The 18,371-nt window shown below is 42.8% G+C and overlaps 1 protein-coding gene across 3 annotated transcripts in view; it reads left to right on the forward strand.

The window, feature by feature from the left end:
• Positions 1–18,371, forward strand: part of slc8a1b (solute carrier family 8 member 1b) — a 363,534-nt gene that overhangs the window by 333,758 nt on the left and 11,405 nt on the right. For all 3 annotated transcript variants that reach the window (XM_034185109.1, XM_034185110.1, XM_034185111.1), the window contains 2 exons: positions 3,776–3,961; positions 7,431–7,520. In XM_034185109.1, coding sequence (XP_034041000.1) covers positions 3,776–3,961; positions 7,431–7,520 — 276 coding nt within the window. The remainder of the gene's footprint in view (positions 1–3,775; positions 3,962–7,430; positions 7,521–18,371) is intronic.

Genomic DNA, 18,371 nt, shown 5'->3' on the forward strand with positions numbered 1-18,371 from the left:
CATTTTATTTTTTAAGTTATTTCAACTTAACTAAAGAGGTCTTGTGGCATTACCTCAGTTGAAATCGAATGCTGCATTCACACATAAGCAGGACGCATTACGAATGTCATTTTTCCATCATTCTTGGCACATTCCTGACATTCTTAACGTGATTTAACGCATTGAATAGTTTTCTTAATAGTGCATGTTGGTGCGTGATATTCGTGATTTTCGTGGAGCATGTTTTTGACTGTCACCACCCTCATTTCGCCTCATGTCGTGAAGGTTGCAACTGAGCACGTTGATCCATCTTGATTAGTGGTGATCCTTAATAGAGCGTGACAGCGTTCTTCTCTGACGTGCGCACAATTAAACCCTGCTGCATCGCTTTCAGTTTCATTGCTGCAGTTTGCTGAAGAAGGACAGTGACACCAAGTCAGCTTAAAGTTTTGTTCCAGTGCTCATCAGCGTGCTCCTGCAGGTGTTCCACCTGCTGCTGCTATGCCTGATGTTTGGGAAAATGAGCAAGAGTAGAGCCGCGTGAAGCCACACATCTGGCTCTCTGCGTCTCCTCCTCCTCTCTGCGCCACTCCATGGCACCGAGCCCAACTAAACATGCAGTCAAACAGTTCTTCTGCTCTGGATTAATCTAGATTTTGAGGAGCAAACTGGAGCAATCTGAATTGCTCAGCAGCTGATGGATGAATATGGGGGGTATGTGTGGAGACTATTCGCCTCATTCATATCACGCAATAGCGCGCAACAATGTGGAACATTATTCTTGACCGTGCGTAATGGTTCCTGATAATTCGCTAGCAACACGTGCCATTAATTGTAACGCGGGTAACAGGTTACAGCAGTTCCTGAGGACACCAGACACCTCTGCCTCAAATCATCACATTAGTGATCAGCGGCCAAGAAGGTATACTTTGTGGCATTCGTGACTTGTTGTCGTTATGTGTAAACGCAGCAGAAAGTTGAAATAACTTTTAAAATCTATGCAAATGCTTACATCAGTTTTTCTCAATGAGACAGCAGTTCCTTTTTTAGCATGTAGGCACTGGAAATTTTATAAGCTGACAAAGAAGCTCATTTCAAGCTACACATAGCTTTAAAACAGCAATATGGTGAGAAAGACAGAGACAGAAGGAAGAAGCGTTTAAAATTTATTTCTCTGATTTAGAACATTTCTCAATCTATCCACATTCAATCTGCACCTCACCTACCCATCTCCCTCTCTCTCTTTTTTCTTTCAGCACTAAATTCATATCAAATCCTTTCTGCAGGGTTGTGTGGACTTGTGACCATGTTCGTTAAGTCTTAGAACCTAAACAGTGATTTAGAACACTTTTCGTGAGAAACGCTCTCTCCCACACAGACCCCATTCACTGCATACCTCACCCCACCGTCTCCTTTGCTATCTTTTTAATTTGTGACTAAATTAATACAAAAGCTTTTCGGCAAGATTGTGTGGTGTTATGACTGTGTTATTTGAGTTTTATAACACAACTGCATTGAGACAGTCTGAAAATAATGGTTTAGTAATCTGATTTAACAACTTCCTTTGTGGAAATGGACTGTCTGTCTTACTGGCAGCTACACCTGCCCCTCATCACTACAATCATCAATGGGACATTACATGGGCAAAACAACCTTGGTTTTCTGATTGATCGAATCAATCAATGTTCACAAAAATTCAATGAGTTTGAGTTTATTGTTGAGATATTGTTAACAAACTGGAAGGAATGGATCGATCTGTCTGTCTGTCTGTCTGTGTGTGTGTCTCTCTCTGTCTATTCACTTTTTACAGGGTGCACAACTAGGCTTTTGTAAAGCCCAGAATTTTTTTGTTTTTCACACCCTATAAAATTTAATTTCTATTTTTTTGATTTCCAAAATGACAACATGTGAGCAAGCCCCCTTTATCTCTCACTGATGCAATTTACAGTTGACAGTTTAAATTGCACCTTCACTCACAAAGCGCAGAACAGGGGGTGTGTCCTTTTAATCATATTTAATATAAATTAGTGCCTCAGAGTAGACCTGTTACAATTATTGTGTAAATGAAATTTCCCAGCACACAGCTTTGTTTTGTGACTGATACTCGATGAAGTATTTTTGAAGTAAGTCCCTGGTGGACTTTCTGATTTCCATATTTTCCCTCATAAAATCAAAATATCAAAGGTAGTTTTTCCTCTCAGACTGACTACTAATCAATAAGAAGTGCTTCTGCTTTGACTGAAATGACCTTGAAATATATAAACAGTCATTATTTTTAAATATATACTTTTGAAGAAGACAAAAAATAAACAGAAATGTTGCCTAATAACACCACCCTCATCTGGAGCACAATATAACCCTGAAATATAATACAGGAAAGAAGCAAGAAAAGTCAAACAAAACAGGATCTTAGGGCACATTAAACCTCAGTTAATGAGGGTGGGGTTTTTTTGTCCATACTTTAATTACTTTTTATGAGTCCTAGAATATAAAATGTTCTCCAGTCAGCACATTTTGTGCCTCAGCAGCCTTTGTGATATGAATAAAGTCTCTCCAAACTCTCAGTTCCAAATCTGGGCAAACACTGATTTTATTCGGTTGCATTTGAACACATCACCAGCTCTGACATGCTAATAGAATGCAGGGAGTGAATGAGGTAAGTGAAATCAATAAGAGATGATCTCTTTCACTGGGAGTTATCCACACAGATGTGTGTGTGAGTGTGTGTCTTTCATGGAAACTGCAGGTACACTTTCATTAATTCTTTCATTTAATTTGGCTTCCAAATGTGGCAGAGCGGCAGCCAGCCACACAGATGACAGTGATAATTAAATCCAAGTAAAGTCATTTGAATTTCATGTTCCAGCCACGGAAAACATTCAGCACAAGTACAGACGTGCGAGAAGCGTTAAAAGTGCTTGGAAGGTTTCCATAACCTGAAGGGAATCAGTGATTAGAATTTGGCATTGATGCTGACATCATGCACATGCACACACACACACACACACACACACACACACACACACACACACACCTGTCAGGCTGTGCATCACAAACGATGGCATTGACTAAATATCTGTCTGCATCATCAGATTTAAATTGATCAACTTTCCTGAAGTTCCACTGGATGGGGTCTTTAATCTTTGCACATATTTCTCTTTTTTTCCCCCAGTATGTCAGATCAGCCTCCTCAATGTGCATGTGATTTACTTGAAAGTATTTTATTTTTACACAAAAATGACCAGCTGAGACACGTCTCAATTAACAGTAATTGCAGGTGAATTAAAACAATACTGCTGAACTGAAAAAGAATTTAGCTGCATGAGGCAATAAGCAACGCCCTCAGGTTCCACAACCTTTAAAAACCTAATAATGCTCTCACATCTTGTGTGGCCATCAAATTTCACGAGTTATTCAACATTGGAAGTAATATTTTCCTGTTGCCAGATGGTGGCACTACAGAGATGGTTTGGTTATGTGCATGTCACTCTGACTATCATAACTCCAGATGTGTAGCCTTATCAAGAAATGCATGGCAAAATGTAGACATACTTCATGTTAGGTTAGAGAGACATCATTTTTTGTTGTTGTTTTATAATTTCGATGCCTTTAAAGATATTACAAATATCTTGACATCATGTATTCCAAAGCTGACTCAAATGCGAAAGAAGAGTCTAGGAGGAGTATGGGAAAATGTAACCTGTCAAAATCCAAGGTAACACTAGAGCTTGGGGAGAAACCAACCTGAGATGTAAAGCATCGTGTCCTCATCCTCTCTTTCTCCTTCTTTCCTCAGGCGAGGATGACGATGACGAGGAGTGCGGCGAGGAGAAGCTGCCTTCATGTTTTGACTACGTCATGCACTTCCTCACAGTGTTCTGGAAGGTTCTGTTTGCCTTCGTCCCGCCAACAGAGTACTGGAACGGCTGGGCCTGCTTTGTCGTCTCTATGTGCATGATTGGACTGCTCACTGCCATCATAGGTACAAAAAAAAAAAATCACTGAAGGGCAAAGACAATTAAACATTTTGTGAAAGTGGCTTCATCATGTAGTTACAAAGGGACATCTCTTTCACACACTCACACACGCTCATCTTCTACCACTTATCCAAGGTCGGGTTGTGGGGCGCTGGGGCCTATCCCAGCAGTCATGGGGCATGAGGCGGGGAACACCCTGGACACTACACCAGTCTGTCGCAGGGCCACATACACAGACATACATCCATCCATCCATTTTCTTCTGCTTTATCCGGAGTTGGGTCGCGGGGGCAGCAGCTCAAGCAAAGCCACCCAGGCCTCCCGATTCACACACACCCCAAGCCAGCCGAGAGATGTAGTCCCTCCAGCGTGTCCTGGGTCTTCCCCGGGGCCTCCTCCCGATGGGACTTGCCCGGAACACCTCTCCAGCAAGGCGTCCAGGGGGCATCCGGAAAAGATGCCCGAGCCACCTCAACTGGCTCCTTTAAACGTGGAGGAGCAGCGGTTCGACTCCGAGCTCCTCCCGAGTGACCGAGCTCCTCACCCTGTCTCTGAGGGAGCGCCCAGTCACCCTGCGGAGGAAACTCATTTCGGCTGCTTGTACTCGCAATCTCGTTCTTTCGGTCATGAGCCAAATCTCATGACCATAGGTGAGGGTCGGAATGTAGATGATCGGTAAATCGAGAGCTTTGCCCCCCTACTCAGCTCTCTCTTCGCCACGATGGTCCAATACAGCGACCGCATCACTGCAGATGCTGCACCGATCCGTCTATCAATCTCACACTCCATCTATTCCTCTCTCGTGAACAAGACCCCAAGATACTTAAAGTCCTCCACTTGAGGCAAGGATACTCCACCAACCTGAAGAGGGCAAAGCACCTTTTTCCAGTCGAGAACCATGGCCTCGGATTTGGAGGTGTTGATTTTTATCCCGGACTCTTCACACTCCACATACACAGACATACATCCATCCATCCATTTTCTTCCGCTTTATCCGGAGTTGGGTCGCGGGGGCAGCAGCTCAAGCAAAGCCACCCAGGCCTCCCGATTCACACACACCCCAAGCCAGCCGAGAGATGTAGTCCCTCCAGCGTGTCCTGGGTCTTCCCCGGGGCCTCCTCCCGATGGGACTTGCCCGGAACACCTCTCCAGCAAGGCGTCCAGGGGGCATCCGGAAAAGATGCCCGAGCCACCTCAACTGGCTCCTTTAAACGTGGAGGAGCAGCGGCTCGACTCCGAGCTCCTCCCGAGTGACCGAGCTCCTCACCCTGTCTCTGAGGGAGCGCCCAGTCACCCTGCGGAGGAAACTCATTTCGGCTGCTTGTACTCGCAATCTCGTTCTTTCGGTCATGAGCCAAATCTCATGACCATAGGTGAGGGTCGGAATGTAGATGATCGGTAAATCGAGAGCTTTGCCCCACTACTCAGCTCTCTCTTCGCCACGATGGTCCAATACAGCGACCGCATGACTGCAGATGCTGCACCGATCCGTCTATCAATCTCACACTCCATCTATTCCTCTCTCGTGAACAAGACCCCAAGATACTTAAAGTCCTCCACTTGAGGCAAGGATACTCCACCAACCTGAAGAGGGCAAAGCACCTTTTTCCAGTCGAGAACCATGGCCTCGGATTTGGAGGTGTTGATTTTTATCCCGGACTCTTCACACTCCACATACACAGACATACATCCATCCATCCATTTTCTTCCGCTTTATCCGGAGTTGGGTCGCGGGGGCAGCAGCTCAAGCAAAGCCACCCAGGCCTCCCGATTCACACACACCCCAAGCCAGCCGAGAGATGTAGTCCCTCCAGCGTGTCCTGGGTCTTCCCCGGGGCCTCCTCCCGATGGGACTTGCCCGGAACACCTCTCCAGCAAGGCGTCCAGGGGGCATCCGGAAAAGATGCCCGAGCCACCTCAACTGGCTCCTTTCGACGTGGAGGAGCAGCGGCTCGACTCCGAGCTCCTCCCGAGTGACCGAGCTCCTCACCCTGTCTCTGAGGGAGCGCCCAGTCACCCTGCGGAGGAAACTTATTTCGGCTGCTTGTACTCGCAATCTCGTTCTTTCGGTCATGAGCCAAATCTCATGACCATAGGTGAGGGTCGGAATGTAGATCGATCGGTAAATCGAGAGCTTTGCCCCCCTACTCAGCTCTCTCTTTGCCACGATGGTCCAACACAGCGACCGCATCACTGCAGATGCTGCACCGATCCGTCTACCAATCTCACACTCCATCTATTCCTCTCTCGTGAACAAGACCCCAAGATACTTAAAGTCCTCCACTTGAGGCAAGGATACTCCACCAACCTGAAGAGGGCAAAGCACCTTTTTCCAGTCGAGAACCATGGCCTCGGATTTGGAGGTGTTGATTTTTATCCCGGACGCTTCACACTCCACATACACAGACACACAAACACATTCAGGTCCACACGCACACCTACAGACAATTTAAAGTTTCCACTTTACCTAACCTGCATGTCTTTGGATGTGGGAAGACGCCGGAGCACTCATAGGAAGCCCACACAACCATGGGGAGAATATGCAAGCTCCACACTGAAAGGCCATGGGTGGGAATCGAACCCATAACCTCCTTGCTGTGAGGTAACAGTGCAAACCACTAATCCGCCGTGCTACCCCACCTCTTTCACATACAGTAAAATTTAAGCAGGGGTGGGTACAGCTGACCTAAAAATCAGCTTTGATGACCACTAATCCGCAAAGTGAAAAGTTAAATTTGATAATACTAAACCAATAAAAATCCCTTAAAATATTTAGCTGAAGCTACCAATAAACACAAAGTTTTATTTAGCTTTGGGTTGGTTTTCTGTCTCAAAAACCATATAAAACAGACCTAAATAGCTCAAATTTTAATATTTTGCAGCATAAAATTGGCGGTTACCAAAAAGGGTTAATATGTCAACATCAGATGATGATCAAGATGAACATAAACAATTAAATGAACAAGTGGAATTAAAGTATAAAATTCAAAAGAAATATTAAGAAATAAAAATGCACAAGGAAAATAATTTTAATAATATACAGTAATTATTGCATTTTGACATCTCAAAGTGATGTTTGTTTCCTTCATGCAATGTGTCAATTTAACTTTTTGAATTAGCAAATGATCTCCAACTAGAACAAACATCTGATTTTTAAGGTTTGCAAAAAAAAAAAAAAAAAACATTTTTGACCATTAAACTTTCTTTTTTTTTATGTTAGTGGAACTACATTTTGTGGGCACCATTTGGTCTGCTAATGGTTTTTAGCGTTAGCTGACAAGCTAATCTGCTAACGCAAACATTAGCTTTGGTGATAAGATGCTAGCTGATTAGCTGAATTGTGCCCACCACTAAAGTTTAAAGCAATGAAAACATCACAAACTGTATTTTATCATAATTCACATGCCAAAATGTCTTCATGATGTCTTAATGATGATGATGTTGATGATGATGACACATTTTATCTGCTCACAGGCGACCTTGCCTCTCATTTTGGCTGCACAGTGGGCTTGAAAGACTCCGTCACAGCAGTCGTTTTTGTTGCACTGGGAACATCTGTACCAGGTAAACAACGTTTTTGTTTTACATGCAGTATTTTAGGCTGGTTTGTGCATGAACCACACTGAGGTCTTCAGTCTAGTTATAAATGATTGTTCATAAATTATTACCTTTTGTAGATAATTAGGAATAATGAGTATTTTTATGAACCAGTTCCAAATGCCTTCATGTTTGATTAATTTGTATTTAAATCCGTGTTCACATTGTCACACATTGTGAGCTATGACTTCGGTGGTGATCTGGTGTCACAACCACCATTCAGCTTCATGGTGGATCAGAGGAGGATCCGTATCCAAGAAAACAGATCAGATCTAGTCTTGAGTCTTTCATGCACTTTCTGGCAAACTATAACTGAAATTCCACATTTTCCTTTTCAGAAAGTTCTTTTCAAAACTCTGACTTCTTCTTGCCCAATGACCACTGAGATAGGCTCCATCCCTGGTGTTACCTGTTACCACCTGTACAGGAGGGGACAGAGCAGGCTGTACTTCCTGAGGAGGCTGCAGTTGTTCAACATCTGCAGGAAACTCCTGTGGATGTTCTACCAGTCTGTAGTAGCCAGCATCCTCCTTTACACCGTGGTGTGCTGGTGGGCAGCACATCCAAGAAGGACAATCTGAGCTGGACAAACTGATCAGGTGGGCTGGCTCCATGGTTGGCATGAAGCTTGACTCTCTGGCGACGGTGGCAGAAAAGAGAACACTGGACAAACTGCTGGATATTATGGACAATGCCAGCCACCTTCTGCACACCGTCATTAGCAACCAGAGGAGCCTCTTCATCCACAGACTGCTTCTTCCCAAGTGCAGGACCAACAGACTGAAAAACTCCTTTGTCCCTCAGGCCATCAGACTGTACAACTCCTCACTTGGGGAGGAGGAGTAACAGGAAGACAGAGGACGGGAAGGAGAGGAACAGTAGTAATAGCCAGTAAGACAGTAGTCAGTAGCGACCAGTATTTGTGGTCTTATTTATATTCACATTTTGCGAATTGTTTCTTACTTTTACTTTGCGTACTCTGTGTGCTCTTACACTATGTGCTGCTATACAATGCTACTGGAACCTCAATTTCCCTGAGGGAGTCTTCCCAAGGACTTAATAAAGTTCTGTGTAATCTAATCTACCTATTGACATGTATATAAAATTATCCAGATGGAAAGTAGAAGCCATGTATCACTTGAATCCTGCAATCTGTCCAAATCCTTTTTTAAGATAATGATTTTGCTGACCTTGACCACTTCCCTGAATATCTTTGTATCATCTGCAAATGCTGTATATGAAAGGTCACTGACAAAGAGCAGTGGTAAAAAAAAACTGCCCTGTGGAATGCCATGTGCTACTGGCTTCTATGAAGACATGGCTTAATTTACTGCAACTCTCTGTATTCTGTCAGAAATCCATTCTATTTTGTGTAACCCAGCTAACAAACTATCCAAGAAATAAGCAAGGGAAAAAACATCATCTGCTTAGTGAAGGTACAAAAACAAAAAATTGTTTCATTCTGTCAATCTGAGTGGACCCAGTAGTTCAGAGTCTCACCAATCTCTGTGTAGCATCTTGAGGAATCATTGCAGTCTGCAAACAGCAGCACCATGGATTCATTCATTCATTTTGTGCTACTTACAGTATCTGGGTCTGGGTCACAGTGGCAGCAGATTCAGCAGCTCATCCCACACTTCCCTATCCTCAGCCAAGCCCTTCAAATCTTTCTGTGGGATCCTGGGGACTTCCTAAGCCAGATGGAAAGTATAATTCCTGCCTGCCTCAACCACTTCCGCTGACTACTTTCAGTGCAAAGGAGCAGTCGCTCTACTCCAAGTCCCTCACAGATATTCAAACATACCCTGTCCTTGAGTATCAGCTCAAATACCCTACAGAGAAATCTCATTTCTGCCACTTGTATCTGCAGTCTTGTTGTTTCTGTCACTACGCAAAGCTCATGACCATAGGTGAAGATAGAAATATAAATTGACTGATAAATCAAAAGCTGACCAGCACAGCATCTGTGGGTCCTCAGATGCCTATCTATTTGACCTCCAACGGTCATGACTGGCCATGGATGATCATCCATCCATTAGTTGCCTGTTGTCCATCTTGAGCAGCTTCTCTTATGACTGTAGAGACCAATGCGAGAGCAGCAATAATGATCATACAGGTCACATCTATGTGTTGACTCTAGATTGTTGATTATGGTTTTGTTTCTGCAAGCTCGCTTTTTTGCTGCTGCCACTGTCAGCTTCTCTTTGCCAATTTGCAGTTGTTTGTGGAGTGTGCTCCACAAACAACTCTGCCCTATGGCAAGCTCTCTGTACAGGACATCTTTTGGGATTGGACCGTCATCCATATGGCAAACGTGGCCAAGCCAGCACAGCCAACGTTTCCTCAGTAGGGTGTACAATGCAAGGATGCCAGAACAATTCAGGACATCAGTTTTGGTCACCTTGTTTTGCTAGGTGATGCGCCACAGGCTTCTGAGGTGGAAACAGTTGATCCTTTTCTCTTGACAAGCATACGTGGCCCATGTCTCAAGACCATACGGCAGGGTGCTGAGAATATACAGCCATCTTCGTCTTCATAGTCAACTTGGGGTTTATCCACGCTCTTCATAAGAGGTGAGCGAGTGCTGTGGCTGTCTTCCTGATCCTCTTGTCAATCTCAGCATCAAGGGACAGGTTATCTGCAAAGGTGGACCCAAGGTAGGTGAACTGGTGAATGACATCGAGTTCATAGTCATCGATGGTGATGGTCGGTGGTGCCGCTGTGCCTTGACCCAGAACGTTAGTCTTCTTCACGCTGATGGTCATCCCAAAGTCTTTGTAGGCCTGAGAAAAGTGGTCCATCAGCAACTGCAGTTCCCGTTGGGTGTGAGTTGCAACTGTGGCATCATCAGAGAACAACATGTCCCTGATGAGGACTTCACAGATCTTTGTCTTCGCTTTTAGGCGTGCAAGGTTGTAAAGCCTGCCATCTGATCTGGTCTGCAGGTAGATTCCTCCTTGTGCTGTGTCAAATGCATGCCTCAAGAGGAGTGCAAAGTAGATCCCAAAGAGAATTGGGGCAAGCATGCGTTTACCAGCACTGTGTATGTCAAATTGCTCAGAGAGGTTGCTATTGAACTGCATAGTCCTCTTCATGTTGGTATGAAAAGACTTCATTAGGCTGTGTAGTCTTGGTGAGCAGCCAATCCTTTGGAGAGCGTGAAATACCTCAGATGCGGTGCTGATCTCATGCTCCATCTTAAACCCAGTCATGAACAAGATACTTAGAGATACTTCAACTCTTCCACTTAGGGCAGTAACTCTCCCCTAACCCAGAGCAGAGAATACACCCTTTTTCTGACAAAAGACCATTGCCTCAGATTAGAGGTTCTTAGTGAAGAACCTCCTGATTCCAGCCACTTCAGACGCTGTCTCGAACTTGTCCCAAATCATCAACCCAAACACCATGGATCATTCAACAAATTCATCAGCTGCAGCAGACAGCTAAACATCTTGGCCTTTGCACAAGCACTCACAGAATACTTTTAAAGAACATGCAGACACATGTACAGACGGGGAAGTGAACATTATCAAATGCAAACACTAATATAGATTTAACACATTCAAGCTTGAATTCAAACGCTCACACACCTGTGCTGTGCCCACCATGTGCTCCCGGCATCGGGCCACTTATCACGTCAGGCTCAGGTGGCCTCTGCCATCCCATTTAAGGACCTCAGGGATCAAAGTGGCATATTGTATACAAATGTTACACAACAACTGCTGGCGCACAGCATCATTCAGCTACGAACACACAAAAAAACAGAACCTGCAAAATGAACACAAACTGGTTCAGCCTTTCTGACACTTGGAGCCTCATTATTAGCACAGACTCCCAGTGGGCAAACGCACATACAGCTAGAAACAAACTCTACTTCTGTGGCTGTTATAGTTAATAAAAGCTGTCCTGCGCCGTGGTTCTATGATGATTAACCTCATTTGTCACAATTACACAGAAAGAGAGAGGCAGCAGTACTAGGCGCCTTCAAAAAATAATAAGCACGAGACACTGGGGGCTTATAATTAGTTTCAAGCTCAGGTATGGGCTCTAAAACATAAATTATGCTCATTTCATGTCAGCTTAAATTTTAAATAATACATTTACACAAAACTGAAAATGAGCTTGACTCTCGTAGCAGTTAATATACAACTCTCTCCTGTGGGCATCGCTGCGGGTCCAGGACAAGGTGCAAAGGAGCTCTGGCATCCAGAAGGAGCACAGAGTAGGACTGATATGTGAGCCCCTAGTTGCCACCATTTGGAGGTTTCCAGGGCATCCAACTGGGAGAAAACACTGGCAAAGACCCAGGAACAGTGGAGGGATTATAGAGCCCATCTGATGAAACGCCTTGGGATTCGCCCTGAGGAGCTGGAGGATGCAGTGAGGGAGAAGGACGTTGGATCCGTGACCCAGTCACGGATTAAGAGTAGAAAATGGGTAGACTGATGGAAAAACTGCACAGCTTATGTAAAAGACGAGTAAAAATTATTTTGGCAATCAGATATCTGGGATCACGGTTGCACTCAGAACTGGAAAACCAAATTTGACAATGAAATGACTTACTTGACTTAATTACTTACTGCAGGTTCTTCCATATCCACAGTGTTCTTATTGTGAAGCTAATCATTGTTCATAATTATCTGGTAGTGGGCACAGCTCATCCAAAATTTAGCTTTATAGCTGCTAATCTAGCAGGGGTGGTGGCCAAGTGGTTAATGGTTTCAGTGTGGAAGGTTCCCAGTTTAAATCCCACCCCTGCCACATTTCTCCATGTAATATGAAGTTGCGTGAGGAAGAGCATTTGGCGTAAAACTTGTGCCAATTCAAAATGAAGATCTACCTTGGATTTGCTGTGGCGACCCCGAGTGCAAACAAGGGAGCAGCCGAAGGGACTTATGACTTTTAGCTGCTAATCCGCTAATCGAAAAACTAACATGATAACGCTGAACCACAAAAACATTAAGCTGAAGCTAACGAAAACTGCTACCTTTTTTTTTATAAAAATTTAGCAAAAAAAAAAAAAAAAACAGAAAGAATTGGTTTTCATATGTTGAAGTCTAATTATGGAGGTTTCCAAAAAGGTTCAGCATGCCAAAATCAGATGATGATCATCCATCCACTCCAATTAAGGGTCACGGAGGACTGGAGCCCATCCCAGCAGTAGATGATGATCATTATGTACTTAAATAATTAAAAAGAGACATTAAATTAAGCTGTTTGCTCACAGTACAGAAACTATTAAACAAATAAATATTATGAAATACATAAATAAAAATACACACAAAAAAATTTTTTTAACAATCTAATGACTGGTTTGATTTTCAGCTCTTGTTATCGCCTTGAGGTGATGCTTGCCTTCCCACGATCTGTTGATTATCCTTATTGGATTCATCTAGAACCTCCTACAAGAACAAACATGTTAGATTTTAGGGTTTACAAATGCTTTTGGCTGTTAAACTTTATTTTTTAAAATGTTCATTTGCTTAAACTTGGTGTAACTAAATTTAGTGGAAGCTAATTGGTCTGCTAATGATTTTCAACATCAGTGAAAAGCTATTCCACGAATAAAAAACATTAGCAAATGCTAGGTTATTCAGTAAATTCACAAACTGTCTTGTAGATTCATATTACCTGATGACTTCATTAATAAAATGTGCTTAAAAACAAGCTCAGAAAGTGTAGTTTCAAGTCTGCTGCATGTTAAATAGCCAAGCTAATTACCCATGATGACCCAGTTGAATAAATTGATGGGCTAATTAGCTTAGATGCTACCCAAAGTACCCCACTTGAATTGGATGTAGTTATACTACCCAGTCTTGTCTTGCAACTATTTTCAAACTACATAGATCAACAGTTTATACCTTGCAAATACATAATCAGTGAGGCCTTTTTACCCTAATTTGTGTCACAGGAGCACAATAAATACTTAACAATTGATTAGTCATCTTATAAAACAAGATAAAAAATGCTCACTTGCATTTAGCTAAGAGGGAAGCTAAGACAACTCTCATACAGTAGCTAATTACACTGTTTGTTAGAATAATAGTGATAATCTTTGCATTTCCTTTGAATAAACTACACAGTTGGTTTGGGTCATGATGGTTTTCATTTGCTAGCAGCAGGACCTGAGGATAGCACTGTTGGTGTACTTAAGAATTACCACTCAGATTGCCAGGAAAGAATTTTATTGATATATAATATCTCAAAAGGGGGCTTTTGTAGAATCTATCCATTGGTGAGCAACCAGTCTGTATTTCCATTAAATTTAGGGTGCATACAGTATTTATGGTCCTTCAAAGAAGGGATCTGTTTCCTGTGGCTTTAACATTATCCCGAAGTTTCCACTTGAGGAAAGCCTGCCTGATTGCCATGAGCAGATTGATCCTCCCCCATGAATCCTTCCTAACACATTGCCTCACTCAGCTTTTGCCTCATACTATTAAGGACGTTGCTGCGAAATTACATCACTGATCCTTTGGATACGAACCACTTTGATTTATACCTAAATAAATAAGTGTTTCACCTCCTTTAAAATTGTTGGGTTGAAAGTAGTTTTGACCATATTCTGTTTTGCTGATGAATGCGGTCACAAGAGTCCTCTGGTTCCACAGGGGGAAAACACACCATACTCAAAATAAAGCAATAATCAAATGTCTCTGGCTGAGTGTTTGGGATAATGTAGAACTTTCCACAAATGCCACTTTGTCTCAACAGCTTAGCACAGTGTTTGTTCTTCCGAGGGATGGACTTTAACAGAACAACATACTGTATTTTTGTAATTCTAGTCCAGGAGATTAACTTTCTTCTTGCATATCCGATAGAAGTAGTTGCATCACAGTTGGTGAAAGGAAAAGCATATAAATTGTGCAAATGTTTGTGGTCAACCTTTGTTTTTCAAGGGGACATTTTGCAAAAGATCAAAATCAGTTCTGTCCCAGTATCAACATAAGAGCCGTCAGCGGTGACCGGTCATGCTGCCCATTTTGGCAGCAAATAATCACAGCCAGATTCAATTCACTTCACTGTAATTCACAGTGATATCACTGGATGTCCTTCCTGACATAACGCCACATTTCATGGAGAATGGGTACTACTTTGAAAGCAAGCGCGCGACCACCTGGACACCACGATGCCTAAAGAGATTAAATTTACGCTCAAATAATATTGAATTTTCCTTTACACAAACTCTTGATTTTGGCAAATGCTTCCGGCCAGTGTTCATCTGCACGGTGTGAAAGTTTTGATACATTTGTCATGACATGAGTAGATAACAAAAGGTCATGCAATCCAGAATTCAAGTTCTGTCAGCCCTCACATCCTCAGTAAATATTATGGACACAGTTTGGAGAGCTGATACTCTCTCAGTGGGATTGGAGCTGGACTACCAATATGTAGATCTGGGTTTGATTCTGGGTCATGGTACTTGACTGCATCCTTGGACAAGGCACTTCATCTGCATTGTGTCAGTCCATCCAGCTGCAAATACATAGGTACCAGACTTGACAAGGAAAATATCCTGTGATGGCCTGCATGGTGTCCTGTCCAGGGCGAATCGTAGACACTCAATTCCTCCACACTATGGAATTTTGTGGCACCAACGCACTACTGTATAAAAGTTGTAGGTGTGTTAAGAAATGATGAATGCAATGCACGGACCTGTAGTGGCTTACAAGACACTAGTTTAGTGTTTCCAGTATGGAGATATGCATATGTGCAAAGTGTTGGTAAGAACAAGCTAGGGAAGGAATTAAATCATGTCCACCTACAGGACAACACAGTGCTGGTGAAAGATAAGAAGTAAAGAATGGGAGACATAAGAGGCTGAGGAACTCAAAGGGAGGTAGTCGTCGTCAAAGCAAACTAATCAGAGCATGGCTTCCCTGACATTGTCTTGAAACTGTTTCCTGTCTTTTGCCGTCCTACTTGTTTGCTCCATAGAGCCAAACACATCAAATTGTCTTCTCCCACTTGCATTTTGGTCTTCCTCTTCTTCTCTTTCCAGGAATGTAAGCCTCTAACACGCTTTTCTCCATGCCATCCTGTCATTTTATGTGGCCGAAATAAGAAAGTTTCTACTTCCTCACATACTGCAGCAGCCAATCATTTAATACACCAAGCTCTTCTCTTATACTGTCATTTGTGCGGTGTTGAGTCCATGGGACCCGCAAGATCCTTCGGTAGCACTTGTTTTCGAAGGCTGTGATGTGTTGTTCATCCAGCTTGCGCAGTACCCAGGTCTTGCAGGCATAGGTGGCCAGTGGAAAGACACATGCTCTGATGATCCGTAGCTTGGTTGCTTTGTCCTGGCCACGCCAAAGCTTCTTCATCCTAGTGAAAGCTTGCAAACCCATGGCCAATTTACTTCTGATTTCTTCACTGTTATAACCATCACCCTGGATCTTTGCACCGAGGTACATAAAATGGTCCACTTCTTCCAGTACAGATCCATTAATTGGTATTTCCTGTGTGTTTTCATCATTCTGTTCACTCCACACTGCACTGAGTGAAGGGAGGTAGACAGTATGGCAAAGGACAAGGAAGGGTAAGAGGAGGACAAAACAGGGAGAGAGCGCCGTTGAGTGACACAGAGGAGCAGGAGAATGGCCGTAAAGTCTCCGGGGACGTGTTGTCTGACAGAACGAGCTGCCGGAAGGAATCTTCTTTTTTTTAAGCCAACCAGGTTTGTCCTTGAAAACTATAAGGTGTACAGAGAGACTGTTGTCTTCTGGACTCCTTTCATTGGCCTGTTGCCTCAGATGCCCCACCAAATCCCTCCCACTCTCCTCTTTTCTACATCCATGTTGGCCACCACTTCAAGAAAGCCCTTCCTTCTTCCTCCTTTTCTCCTTCACATCCCTGATTTTTATCTCTGTTTTTAATCCCTCTATTGTCCCTTGTCTGTTTTTGGCAAAACAAAGACAATGAATTGCCAATGAAGAGAGGCTGGCCAGAAAAATCACAGAAGCGATCTCTCACAGACCATTTGGCTATTTTCTCAGTAACTGTGCTCTCAGTGAAGAGCCTATTGTTGAAATTGGCAGAGGCTTCGCTGCTCCTATCAGATTGTCCCTTTGGAGCTGCCGTACTTTGGCAAACAAGAAACACGAGGGGTATTTTATGGGCTAAAGGATGATTCCTTGTCAGGCCGTGATTTGCTTGCACCTGTGCCCTGAGCTTTGGCTGTGTAAATTATTGATCCTGGACCATATGTGGTTCCTACAGGCTGCCCACAATATGCTAAGAGGATTCAAGTTTAATTTCAGCTTCTTTGTCTCATTTTAGAAAAAGCAATTTTGCATTGTTCCCTTTTAATGAAGAGAAATGTTCTGCTGTCTTCACCAACATCCTTTTCTGCTCATAAATTAATCTGTTACTCAAACATCATAATTTTACTCCAATTGGAAGTCTACATTATGGAGAGTTAATTACCCTCTGGGTACCGTATTTTCTGGACTATAATCGTATCGCATCACAAAAAGGAAAAAACATATAGGTTGCACCAGACTATAAGTCACAATTGTTTTGTGGTGAAACTACTTCATGTAGTAACAAGCAAACCAAATCTAATCGGTACATTATTTATAACGCAAACACTGTTTTAGCAAGCAAAAGCTAATGGATTAGGTAATGTTATTGTATGAGGCACAAAGAAGTCAAATCAAATCAAATCAATTTTATTTATATAGCGCCAAATCACAACAAACAGTTGCCCCAAGGCGCTTTATATTGTAAGGCAAAAGCCATACAATAATTACAGAAAAACCCCGACGGTCAAAACGACCCCCTGTGAGCAAGCACTTGGCGACCGTGGGAAGGAAAAACTCCCTTTTAACAGGAAGAAACCTCCAGTAGAACCAGGCTCCGGGAGGGGCAGTCTTCTGCTGGGACTGGTTGGGGCTGAGGGGAGAGAATCAGGAAAAAGACATGCTATGGAAGAGAGCAGAGATCAATCACTAATGATTAAATGCAGAGTGGTGCATACAGAGTAAAAAGACAAAGAAACACTCAGTGCATCATGGGAACCCCCAGTGGTGGGCACAGATAACCAAAAAATTAACTTTGATAACAGATAATAACATAACTGAAAAGTTATCTTTGATAAAGATAAACCGATAAACCACCCAAAAATGTATCGGAAGTTACAGATAATCAATAACCGATAAATTCCGGTGTTGTCTATAGGACATTTGCAGTTACTAAAGAGCTGAAATTGATTTTTAACATGATTGCTTTTGAAAGCATCAAAAGCGGTAAAAGATCTAAAGAATAAGCAAGAATGTTTGACGATGCTGCCCCCTGTAGGAAGCAGCACAGACAAATCCTGAGAGCACCCACGAAATCAACTCTTTACTAATCATAACCATTTTTCTTTCAACATTCTGCTCCTGCTGGAAGCTCTTGTTTATAACAGCACTCTCACCATAGAGGCACACCAAGAGCAGCCATAAGGCCAGCTATCTATGAATGTCAACACTCCAGTCAGGCGGAGGTCTTGAAAAATAAAGTCATACTAACTTATGTTTTTTTGAAAATACTGATAGAGTAACTCCATTAATGTCAATTCTGTCATTTGTACAAAGTTAAAATATAACATATATCTTTTAATGTTGAATAAGGCACTAATTCTGAGGTTTTGTAACAAACACAGACCGCAAAGCATTCTGGGTAAAAGTGCTAAACAGTGATTGATTCAGTAATCAATTATGTAAACCAACACGTTAATGTGACGTGTGTCGTGTGTTGGTTTAAAGATAAATGTGCTTTTGTAAAATATTCCATTTTTATTTGTAAAAACAGGCATTTTTACGGAGCCCTGGA

Source organism: Thalassophryne amazonica, chromosome 13 (genome assembly GCF_902500255.1).
Source record: "Thalassophryne amazonica chromosome 13, fThaAma1.1, whole genome shotgun sequence".
In the NCBI taxonomy this organism is placed as follows: domain Eukaryota; kingdom Metazoa; phylum Chordata; class Actinopteri; order Batrachoidiformes; family Batrachoididae; genus Thalassophryne; species Thalassophryne amazonica.